An 11,444-nucleotide genomic window follows, 5' to 3' on the forward strand; every position below is an offset into this window, starting at 1 on the left:
CCCCTTCTTAAATATATCCCCCACATACAATATCACTGAGACCTGTATTCCCGAGGTTCTGTGAAGGTATTTCATTTAGAGGGCTTTCGGTGTATAATATGACTAGCGTTCTCCCGCCACTTATTCCTCGTGGAATTTTTTTAAAAAAAACGAAAGTAAGCCAGCCTATGTGCGTTCCTCCAGACCTACGTCCACCTATAAGTTCCATCGTGATTCGTTCAGGCTACAAACTCCAACAAACATCCATTCATTCATCTAAACTTTCGCATTTATAATATTATAGTAAGTTAAACTTTCATGAAGTTTCTATCCTGAAGATACCGTAATGTTTTAGTTTATCAAAATAGCCGTAATAAGTCTTCATTTTCATGATCGCATTACGTAATTTCCGGTACGATTCTAATCTTTGATTGTCTTTAGTCGGCGCCGAACTTCCGGCATGGCCACGCCTATGCCCTCGCATTACTAACTTATTAAGGGTTGATGAATTATGTTGGAGAAAAAGAAAGATTTTAGGTATTTTTAATTTTTTTATACCTACTTAAAAAAATCTAAGGAAACTTATTCGCGTCTTAATCGAAGCATTCAGGTTTGGAAAAGTCTTTGTTAGAGAAATGGTTATTGTGTAAAAATTAATTATTATTTGCTGTTAAAATACCTGAAGCCAGAAACAAAATGAGTGTAAATGTTGGTTTTGTGTGATATTAGTTTGGCAACCCTAAGTACATGAGTTGTTAGGCACACCTATTGATAACCATTGAACCGCAGAAGATTTATTGGTTATAATCTTTGTCTACATGGAAGATGAAGTATCTAGTATAAATTGAAGGAACAACAACTAACAAGGTCGTCTTTGTGTGATCTGATATAGTTTCATAAACTTACATTATTAATTTGGTTTTTATTTTGGTAAAATAAATTACTATAATTGTTAATTTTTAACTATTAACCCTAATAGAGTTTTCAATCAACTTTTTCTTTTGAAATTAGAATCAAATCTGTCCCACGTTGAGATTTCATTGAATAGCGCTTGTCCAGGGCATTCTGTTTCCTTCACTTGTCTATGTCCAATCAGTTTGTAGTCACGACTGATGTAGCCCAACTCAACGCCTTTTGCTATCAGCTTTTTCGCAGTTTGAAGCTGATGGGCTGGTGGAACTGAAGCTGTTAAAACAAAACCAATGTTATTTATATATGTTAATGTAATAACCCTTCTTGCTTGAATCAGAATGTATTTTATTACTTAATAATAAAATTAAATATTCAAGAGCCTGGTAAAAACGATTAGCAAATGGTCCTAATGAACATTTGCTATTATTATAGTCTAGTTTGGTATTTAAGAGTTCATTGGTCTCTAAGATAATAAAGTTTTAAAAGTGTATACTCACAGACCCAATCTCCTATCAGCACGATACCAATGCTGACCGAGTTATATTCTGAGGCATGTGCGCCAATGTTAGTCCAGCCCCGACCTTCGTACACTACGCCATCCCCTCCCACTGCGAAACTGCAAAATTAAAAGAAATAATAGAAAAAAGTCATCAGTGCCCACGTTAGGGTATGGCGCGGTTGTAGGTCCGCCCACGGCGCCGGAGTGACTGGGTCGCTAAAAAATGCGAATTACCTGTCGTATATAAGCGTGCTAACGTTTTCCCTTCTTTTAAAATATACTAAAAAGGTGTGCCGTAATTATCTAGCCCAGGGCGCTTATAACGCTTGTATCGGTACTTTAGTATTTAGTGACGATAGGGTACAGTTTACTATTTATTTTGGTATAGTATATATGTGATTTACTACATTTAAATTGAAACATAAGCAGCTTGATTTTACGTACGATATCGTATCGTTTGCGAGTAAATAAACATAACAATGTTTATTTACACGCGAACTGCTTTCGTATGTCAACAAAAACTAAGTTGTACGTCGTGGCCTCAATAAGAGAACACTCAACTTAGCAGTTTATTTCCTTAGCACGGGACAGTACCGGGCCATATAAAAACCTAACAAAGTAATCGACTTTGAACTTTTACTTTTTGTCCCCTGAATACATTAGGACCCAATTCAAAAATGTAAACGATTATAGGTACCGAACATGGGTCACCATTATTCCTAATGTATGCAGTAATCACTTTGTATAAAATAATAGGTTATACAGCCAAATTATATCTATACTTATATTATGAAGAGGAAAGATTTCTATTCTTGTATGTATTGAAATAACTCAAAAACTACTAGTTCGATTTTTAAAATTCTGTCAATATTAAAAAGCTACTTTATCAGTAAGTGACATGAGCTATGTTTTTTAATTCAATGTGCACGATGTCGCGAGTAACAACTAGTATGGAATTATATCTAGCATTGATGTCATGTTAGTTTTGTAATTTACCGGGACAAAAAACCGGTCAGATTGCTGGTAACAGTATCACTTACTTGTAACCAATATCAACCCAATTTCTTGTAACTTGATGGAACTCCTGCATTGAACGCATTGCTTCCTTGCATTGGTCTGATGTTTGACATGCAGGTGGGCTGTAGCTGTGATGGATAATGACGTAAGGGACAGGCAGAGTCAGTGGTCTGACGCTAGTCGCTGGTTTGGCGCCCCAATCGCTTCTTGTTTTGAATGTGAATGTATCGTAATCTAGAAAAATAATGAATTAATGCAAAATTAGGTTGTAACAGGCATTAATAACGATATTTTTAAATAAATCTATACTAATGTTATAAAGAGAAAAACTTTGTTCGATTGTATTTAATAGGCTCAAAAAATACTGGACCGATTTTAAAAATTCTTTACCTTTACAAAGGTAATTTATCTGGGAGTGACATAGGTTATATTTTACACTGTTTTTTTTTCTAATTTCACGCGGATGGAGTCGCGGGCAGAGCTAGTGTAAAATATTACATATTAAATAAGAAAATAAAGATATGAAATATAATAATAATAAATTAGCAAATTTTAATTAGAAAAATATACAAAATTACTTACCAAAGTGTTCAGTTAAGTAGGGTTTAGAAAATACTTGTGCGAATAAAGCTAACGTTACCAATATAAACAACATTATCACTGCAATAAAAAATATAGTTAAAATATTGTGTTAATATGAATACTGTGACTACTTTTATACACAAATAAGGACTAAATGTATTAGCATAAAGTGACCAGTAGAATATTAAGATATAAAAAACATATAAAACAAGTTCGGTATATCTTCGAAAGGTCGCCACAGTAAATGCCCCTTATTTGAGACACAACTGACATAGAATGATAATATTTATAACGATAAATAACGAATAAAGGAAACCAACAAAAGCAACAAAATATTGTACATTTAAAAAAAAATGTGATTTGTTTAAAAGTGATTGACAACATGTACTCAGCTTTAAAATAGATGGAAATCATTGCGAATTAAAATTTACAATATCCGATATAAAGACCGCTACAAATGCTCAGTTTTAATTGACGGTTTTAACTTAATGTTCAATTAAGAATGAATGAATGACTTCTTAATTAAAATACTCGTACTCAGTCATATAATTGTGAGTACTATTATCGTTCGTTTATCGATATTTCTAGATTTCAACCGCGATTCGGTCTGCGTGAAAAAAAAAATTAAGTAGCCTCTGTAATCTTTCAGACTATCCTCGACTCGTACATCTATGCTAGACCACTAAAGCAGATTAAACTACAAACTTCACAAACATCCATCCATCTAATCTTTCACATCTTTCTTCTTACTAATATTATAAATGTGAAATTTTAGATGGATGGATGGATGTTTGTTAGAGTTTGTAGCCTAAACGGCTGAACAGAATTCGATGAAATTTGGTACAGATGTAGAGAGTACTCCGGAAGAACACATATGTTACTCACTTTTGTTTTTTTTAATGCCACCCGGACGGAAACGCGGGAAAGAAAGCTAGTTTATAATATTAGAAAGATAGAAGTCTTACCTAACGTTTTTTCAAATTTCTAACATTTAAATATAAAATTGTACTAAATCGTAGCCGTGTCCACTGTTTGTGATTGTTAGTCTTAATGATGTTGCTGAGCGAATGTTTCTTATATAAGTATGTATTGGAGATCAGATCACCGGACCATGGGTTCTTTACAAGTGAATTCGGATCGGTATTGTTGGCGCGTCATCTCCGCTTATTACTAATTCACCGTGATTCACCGTGAGATCTTAAATTGTTTTGATAGAAAAATGATTTATGAGGCTCCTTGATTTGGTTAACACATGCACTGCTATAAAAATAAGAATATTAATCGGGAATTTTTTTTAAGATGAATTTTCTCTAAGTTCAAATGACTGTATGCATGGATATTTGTGTTATTATTTTTTTTTTTAGTATGTTCGTTTGCATTCGAATGATTGGCAGTGAATGTCTCAGCATATGGTTTTTAATGTATTTTCTATTGCTGAAAAATCTGTACAAAAATAATGTCATGAAATCCACTTTTAGTAAACAACTAGGAAGTCATAGAAATTTATTGTTATATTCCGTTATTATTCATTTTGTTTTGTTTCGAAATGCAAATACATTTAATTGTAATGCAAAATTCTGTTAACTATTATTATGTGTGTAATTAAATTGTTTAAAATAATAAATAACCGTTATGCAGTTTTGTTCACGTATACCTTGTGGAAAACGTAAATATGTGCATTATCACGTTGTTTTTATTAAGAACTGTGACACTACGAGGTTATGCACGCCACTCCGTCCACGCGGAATTAAAAAAACTCTTAGTAACTCACGGCATACATGCAATCAATGTTCAATTCAATCAATTCTAAACTAAATGTTCTCTGTTTATGCTAAATTTAATCGAAATCCGTTAAGTCCATCGTCCATCGAACGATGTTTGCACTTTTATTATAGTAACGTGAAGTAAGATTTGTTAAAGCCTTAAACATGACAGGTTTTTTTTTAAGTATTGATACTATTTGAGACCCAAACACAAGACCCAATCAAATAAACATTTGGTTAATTTTTCGACTACACTTCATTTCTTAAAACTTAGTACGAGAGCAGGGACTGTCTATTAACTTTTAGTGATATTAGTACTTATGATTAGTATGATATCTAAACTTCCAGTTTTTTATCACTTGAAGTCACTTTTAACTATTTTATTTGATTTTTTGTTTTGCTGACTATGTGGCTGCGATCTCGCACGTGTGAACGTGTGTATCAACGCGTCCTCTCCGAACCCCCTTCTTGTAACTGATAATTCCGTTATACGTCATCGATTAAAAAACATTTTGTATCGGGTATTTAACAAGAATATACCAAAGTGACGTATATGTGACGTTCTTGAAGCACGTGTTAATATTTATAATGAATTAAAGACGTAACGAAGTCGTAGCGTGCTTGTACAGTGTGCAAAACAGTTTAGGTCATGTAATGTGAATCAAATGGACGTATTACAGTTTTCTCGTAATAAAAAGGTGAGTAATTACTTTGTATATCTATTTTAGTTATATCAAAGTTATCAATGCTAGCAATAAAGGATTCAGATGTAATATCGAGGATCTTTGAGGAATTCTCTACCGAAGATAAAAGATACTTATCGAATAAATATAAAATATGTTACTTTTCATTTAAAAACAAAATATTCTCAAAAAAAACAGTACACTAAAAAGTAACGAAATAATTCCTTGAAAATAGTAGACCACCCTTATTGTAGCTGTTATGTCTATATTGTACAATTATTATTACTTTGATGTTGGCGTCAATCAAATTCTTCCATACATCATTTTTATGTAAGTCTTATAGTTTAGGTAAGCAAAGAAAGCAAAAATGACCCTAAATTTCGTCGCGCGATTCTGAGCTAAACTATTTAACTACGTCGTAGTCTTTGACTCCAAAAATCCACCTGAAAGCATTATCTTTCGGATAAAAAAACAATTATCAGAATCGGTCCACTGGCGGCGGAGTTATTCCGTAACACACATAAAAAAAAATAAAAAAAACATACAGACGACTTGAGTACCTCCTTCTTTTGGGAAGTCGGTCAAAAATATCATATACACCTTTGAATAAACTGTCGCAGAACTGTTGAGCGATTGTCGATTGTTTCTCAGCTAATTCGACTGTTTAATTGCACAATTTAAAATCTAGCAGTGTGCGGCACCTCCATGTAACCACATAAGAATCAAAGCGCGAGAAAATAGTTGTGCGATAGTTTAGTCAAAAGTATGCCCGCGCTCTAAATGTAAAATAAACTAAACGTGTAAGTGTTTAGAGTGTTTATTAGGTGAGCATTTTAATATCGTGTGAGCGTTTGTTATTAAAGTCGAATCGATTGTGGAAAATTTCCATAACAAGTCTTATCACCTCTATTGATTAAGTCATTGTCCGCAACAACGTAGATATAATTATTATGTGAACGATGTTACGCCATTCGCTTATGTTTCTGTTTTTTTTACTTGTTAAACTTTATTATGTTCCTATCTACATTGGTATTTTTTTTAATATGATAGAAGGCAAACGAGCAAGCGGCCATTACCCATAGACTTAATCGACACAGAAGTCGCATTTAAAGAAGTTTCACAATACTCAATGTTCCATTGGACAGGCTATTAGCCGTGGTATTTTGTGCCTAAATGACTGTTATCGTTTTAGCGTTGGAAACCCGATATGTCGGTTATCTCCCTATTGTCGCAACAGTGATCTCAACTGGTGCTTTTATATACCTACAAGGATCTTAAAGCCTTTATGACGTTAACAAAACGGTGCCTGCTAGCTTTTAGAGTTACTAGTAAGCAAAAAATTTTTTTCGAAATTCTCTCAAGTTGCAAACAAAATAAATCTGTATGATATTTTTGTTTTTGTATTCGAATTTCGAAATTGTAAAAATGGCGACATTCACCCGTGCAGTTGCCGCTCCTTCATTGGTCAAAATATGACGCTGTCAAGATGACATTTTTATTTCATAAAATTGTCAACTGTCATTTGACCCTAGTTGGTTAGAACAAAACAAAAGCAATCATTTCCAAGCAGAGACCAGTCCAGAACATATTTGTAAAGGTCAGTGCTCTGCCTACTTTGATTCACGAAATTTAAAATTTTTCAATTATTAACAGTACAGATATAAATAGAAGATTATAATTAAATGGCCATAGCACCTTGACTTATGAATGATTCATAAGATGTTATCCTAAATAACTCTGGCAAATTAACTTTTTTCTTAACGGTTCGCGAGTTCGTGTAATGGAACGACATTATGTAAGCTTCGCGGTGATTCCCCTTAAAGTATGTTACATAATCGTAACAACCATTTTTTAAAATACCTGTTAACTTTTTATTTTTATTTAATTTAATCGTTTTTTGTTTTTTATAAGTATGGGTTATAGTCGATTTTATTAAATTATTAATTTACCTCTTTCTAAAATAACTATGGTTGTTTTTATTCAAAATTTTGGATCCCATGACTTCCAAAGAAGTCTAAATTTCATTCTTGACTTAACTTAAAGTTTTTTGAAGGCAAATTCTTAGCTTTGGTAAAATGACATATGTTTGCTAATCAGTGGATCCTAGTCTATATATCTAATTCAAACTAAATGTTGTAATGCTAGTCTTACGAACTTTTTCTGTGAAATGAATTGTCAGGTTATAATAAAAAGCTATCAATATATCTTGCATTTATCTCTAACTAATTTAATTTCTTTGATTGTTTTCGCGTTATAAATTTGTAAATCTATCCCACGTCGTGATTTCCCTGAAGAGGGCTTCGCCTGGGCATTCGGTTGGGTTGACTTGTCGGTGTCCAAGTAGAGAGTAGTCCCGACTTATGTGGCCCAACTTTACACCACTCGCTATCAGTCTTTTAGCAGCATTCAGTTGTCTTCTGGGTGGTAAACGAGCTGTAACAAACGATAATGTGAAAACAAAGAAAACTAACTATACTAATCCTTAAAGAAAAAAATAGAACAAAATTCACCCAGTGAGAAATATGACCTATTTTATACAGACAAAAGTTTTTTTTTGTGTTTAATGTTGGTACTCCTATATCTGATTTAAAATATTTAAATAAATACTAGTGATACTTACAAACGAAATCTCCAATAAGGACGATGCCAATACTGTCGAAATTGTACCCCAGAGCGTGTGCGCCCACGTTGTTCCAGCCACGGCCTTCGTACACCACACCATCACCCCCGACCGCGAAACTAGAAAATAAAAATTGTGTTATAAGTATTGTAAGAAAAATGCATGTAAAGATTATTTTAAATACATATCGCCGAAACAAATTGAATCAAGAAATCTACTTGTTGTAAACTAGCTGTTTCCGTGCGGTTTCTAAAATTTTAATTGGAAATGTCCAAATTCAAATGGTCAAATATCAAAAAAGGCTCTTGCCGTTGTCTGAAATTGTGAGTAATCATGGCAACCGTACTTTTTGCTGTTGGCTTGTAGTTTCGTCCCTTTCTCGCATAGCAATTTTATCATTGTTTCAACCCTTAACAGCGTCAAATATATAGCCTAAAGTCGAACGGTCTTTTTCATTTAAAAATACGCTGTCTGCTGATTGTTGATACTACATAATAAAGAAGTGTGTGTTTATTTGTTTCTTATTAGTTTAGGATTTTTATATACCAGACATTTAAGATTGTGGTTTTTGGAATAGTAGTAGTCAAGCAAACTCTTTCGCGGTTTATACTTACTTGTATCCGATATCATCCCAGCCATGTTGCAGTTGATGTGAGTTCTGCATGCTCCTCATGGCATTGATGCATTGGTTGGTTGTCGAACACGGGCCGGGTATGTAGCTGTGGTGAATGATGACGTATGGCACTGGCAGGGTAAGACGAACGGTGCGCACCGGCGGCCGCGCACCCCACGCGTTACGAGACATGAACGGGAAGTCATATGCTGGAAACATCATGTTATAGGTTAAATTGTATGCTAAAGAAAGCTTTAATTTGAATTTTTATTAGTCAAATATTTTTTTTTGCAATGTGGCTAATCAATTGTGAAGAAAATAAAAGGTTAAGAGATTTGGAAGGTACTTAATAGGTGATAAATTTGAAATCTTCTTACCGTTAGAGGGCGCGCACCGTTGACTAAACTATCGCACAATAATAATCTCGCTTTGATTCTAATAAGCTTACATGGAGGTGCGCACAGTATTCGATTTTTAGCTGTGCAACTAAACAGTTAAATTGGGTGTGGAACAATCGATAATGTCACAACATTTGTGCGATAGTTCAGTTAATGGTCTGCGCTCGCTCTTACTTAACAGTTGTTTAATTGTTAGTTAACTTGTTAATTTAATAGTTTTTATCGTTGAGAATTTTATTAAGATTTGAGGACTGAAACTCCTTTAGAGTAAGCAATTTGTATCACTTACCGTAACTTACGTCCTCGTCATAAGGTTTTGGGAAACATTGTCCGCTCGCAACCAGCGCAAGGAGGATGACACACTCGTAAAATTTCATTGTTTCTGAAAAAGAAAGTAAATTTATTTTATTTTTAAAACCATAAATGTTTATCATATTGCTTTCGCTTTAAACATTATTATTTTACTAGTCAATATCTCATTTCAGAAGCCTACGCATTTTAATAGGCATGATGTGTCAAAAATCGTTAGAATACAATATAAAAAGGTTGATGTTTGAGCTAAAATGTAGTTGAAACACTATCCAAGTTTTTTTATGATAAGGCCCTTGTGTTTATTTTAACGTATCATCGGAAGACGAAGCAATTAATCGATAATTATATCAGATATCTAAAGATCTCGTAGATTCCTTTTAGATTGCAACGATTATCTAGAAAATAGATGAAGCTAGATAAGACTTCTACGTTTATAATTTTAATATGATAATATATACCTTTAATTAATAAATACCTTTAATTTAATTAAACTGCATATTATTATTCAGTTTAATTATATTAAAGCACTTATTGAGCTAGCGCGCTCTATCCTTCGGCCGCGTCTTCACTTAGCTTAGGTGGAGTCGTGGTCAAGCACGGGTTTAATTATGTTAAAAAAAAAACTTTACACACCGATTGATTTGTAAATCAATAACATACATTCATTATTTCCTTCTTTTAAGAAACATACGTTAACAGTGTGTTTTAGTATAGAAATTTCAACTGGAAATAATCTTTTACTATTCAAGGTTTGTACAAAAGCATAAAGGCGTATTAATTAAGGTAACTACTAAAAATGCTTTTTAAGAAAATACGTAAATAGAAGATAGAAAATAGTTCATCGAATATTTTACACAAACATAACATTTTTTTTTAATTTGTTAGTGCAATTTAAAAGTTTGAAATGTAAGTTTAGATTTCACTTGAATGTAACTTAGTATCTGTTACGCAATCCCAGAAAGTTTTTTAAACAACAATATGGCATATAATTTTATTGAGAATAAATAAAAGAAAGTAAGTAATTTTGGACATTAATATAATTGCATCAACGATTTTTTTTAAATAAAATAACTTTATTAATTTCCCCTTGGGCAGGGGATTGGTGTCCAAACAAGGGTGTAATTCGCGCCCTGTGTAATTAAATTTACACAAACCGCTACCTCCCGCCAAAATGGAACGATATCCTTAATTATTCCGGAATGACATTGACAGATGTCATAGTGACGGGACGTGTATGCCGATGACCTAGTGTTGCTCGGTTTTTTGTTTTGATTATCAAATACAAGCTCACACTTTGCTATAAAACGCTATATACGCTGAGTCCTAACTGCATGTGTATGCAATGATTTAATTGTTAATTGATTACAGTTAAAGTTTATTATGTTAAAACTGACATTATGTAATATGCTAACTTCTACAGCAAAATTTGTACTAATATTGGCTTACACTCAGTTTATTCCTAAGTTTAACTTAATACCGTATTTATTAAGGCTGTTAATATTTTTGATGGTATTCGAGGGATGGAAAAAGGAGTCGGGGTTGGCAGCAAATAACATGGGAGGACGACTTTAGGTTGACTGCCAGTCACATTGGAGAAGAGTTACGCGAGATAGAAAACAGTGGAAGAGTTTGGAGGAGGCTTACGCCAAGAGGCACGCTGAAATTAGGGACATACTATAAGTCACTATATTTAATCTAATGTCAGAATAAAATGCTATTTTATTATAATATTATTAGGTTAATAGGGAAACGTACCTTGTTACTTAATTTAATTGATATCACAGTATAACTTAATGTCAGAAGCGACTATATTTCAGACTAACGAACTCATGAAAATTGTATCGTATATATTTGTGTGATAGCCGTGATAAGTTATTGTTACCTCTGATTGATCAATGAATGATTATCGCTACTTGGCTGATAACAGTTTTAACTTATGTTTTGCGATTTGTACGCACAGATTTATATGATAAGAGATCTTATATTAAATGATTAAAGCCCGTTACACATTTTAAATTTGAACAATCTATGTGCAATTTAAACTGAAGTGTCATGTACCAGTAACA

At 33.1% G+C, this 11,444-nt stretch overlaps 2 protein-coding genes across 2 annotated transcripts; both read right to left on the minus strand.

Annotated features, from left to right (window-relative positions):
• Window positions 1-916: 916 nt before the first annotated feature.
• On the minus strand, window positions 917-4,039 carry LOC106109513 (peptidoglycan-recognition protein LB-like). The gene is made up of 5 exons (XM_013291041.1): window positions 3,955-4,039; window positions 2,990-3,067; window positions 2,431-2,641; window positions 1,389-1,507; window positions 917-1,164 (listed from the first exon to the last, which is right to left on the minus strand). The coding sequence occupies exons 2-5, from the start codon at window positions 3,060-3,062 to the stop codon at window positions 968-970; spliced, it is 600 nt and encodes a 199-aa protein (XP_013146495.1). The 5' UTR covers window positions 3,063-3,067; window positions 3,955-4,039; the 3' UTR covers window positions 917-967.
• A 3,598-nt stretch (window positions 4,040-7,637) lies between these two features.
• Window positions 7,638-11,198, minus strand: LOC106109518 (peptidoglycan-recognition protein LB-like). The gene is made up of 5 exons (XM_013291055.1): window positions 11,134-11,198; window positions 9,356-9,448; window positions 8,670-8,877; window positions 8,056-8,174; window positions 7,638-7,868 (listed from the first exon to the last, which is right to left on the minus strand). The coding sequence occupies exons 2-5, from the start codon at window positions 9,441-9,443 to the stop codon at window positions 7,687-7,689; spliced, it is 597 nt and encodes a 198-aa protein (XP_013146509.1). The 5' UTR covers window positions 9,444-9,448; window positions 11,134-11,198; the 3' UTR covers window positions 7,638-7,686.
• Window positions 11,199-11,444: the final 246 nt, after the last annotated feature.

Source organism: Papilio polytes, unplaced genomic scaffold, assembly GCF_000836215.1.
Source record: "Papilio polytes unplaced genomic scaffold, Ppol_1.0 DF824269.1, whole genome shotgun sequence".
Lineage (NCBI taxonomy): Eukaryota > Metazoa > Arthropoda > Insecta > Lepidoptera > Papilionidae > Papilio > Papilio polytes.

What these genes read in the sequence shown, in the direction of transcription:
- LOC106109513 (XM_013291041.1), bottom strand. Translation starts at nt 3,062, where the DNA reads ATGTTGTTTATATTGGTAACGTTAGCTTTATTCGCACAAGTATTTTCT. An exon ending in CTACTTAACTGAACACTTTG is followed by an intron (nt 2,642 to 2,989) that starts GTAAGTAATTTT and finishes TTATTTTTCTAG; the next exon opens with ATTACGATACATTCACATTC. An exon ending in TGGGTTGATATTGGTTACAA is followed by an intron (nt 1,508 to 2,430) that starts GTAAGTGATACT and finishes TTAATTTTGCAG; the next exon opens with TTTCGCAGTGGGAGGGGATG.
- LOC106109518 (XM_013291055.1), bottom strand. Translation starts at nt 9,443, where the DNA reads ATGAAATTTTACGAGTGTGTCATCCTCCTTGCGCTGGTTGCGAGCGGA. An exon ending in TGACGAGGACGTAAGTTACG is followed by an intron (nt 8,878 to 9,355) that starts GTAAGTGATACA and finishes TGATGTTTCCAG; the next exon opens with CATATGACTTCCCGTTCATG. An exon ending in TGGGATGATATCGGATACAA is followed by an intron (nt 8,175 to 8,669) that starts GTAAGTATAAAC and finishes TTTATTTTCTAG; the next exon opens with TTTCGCGGTCGGGGGTGATG.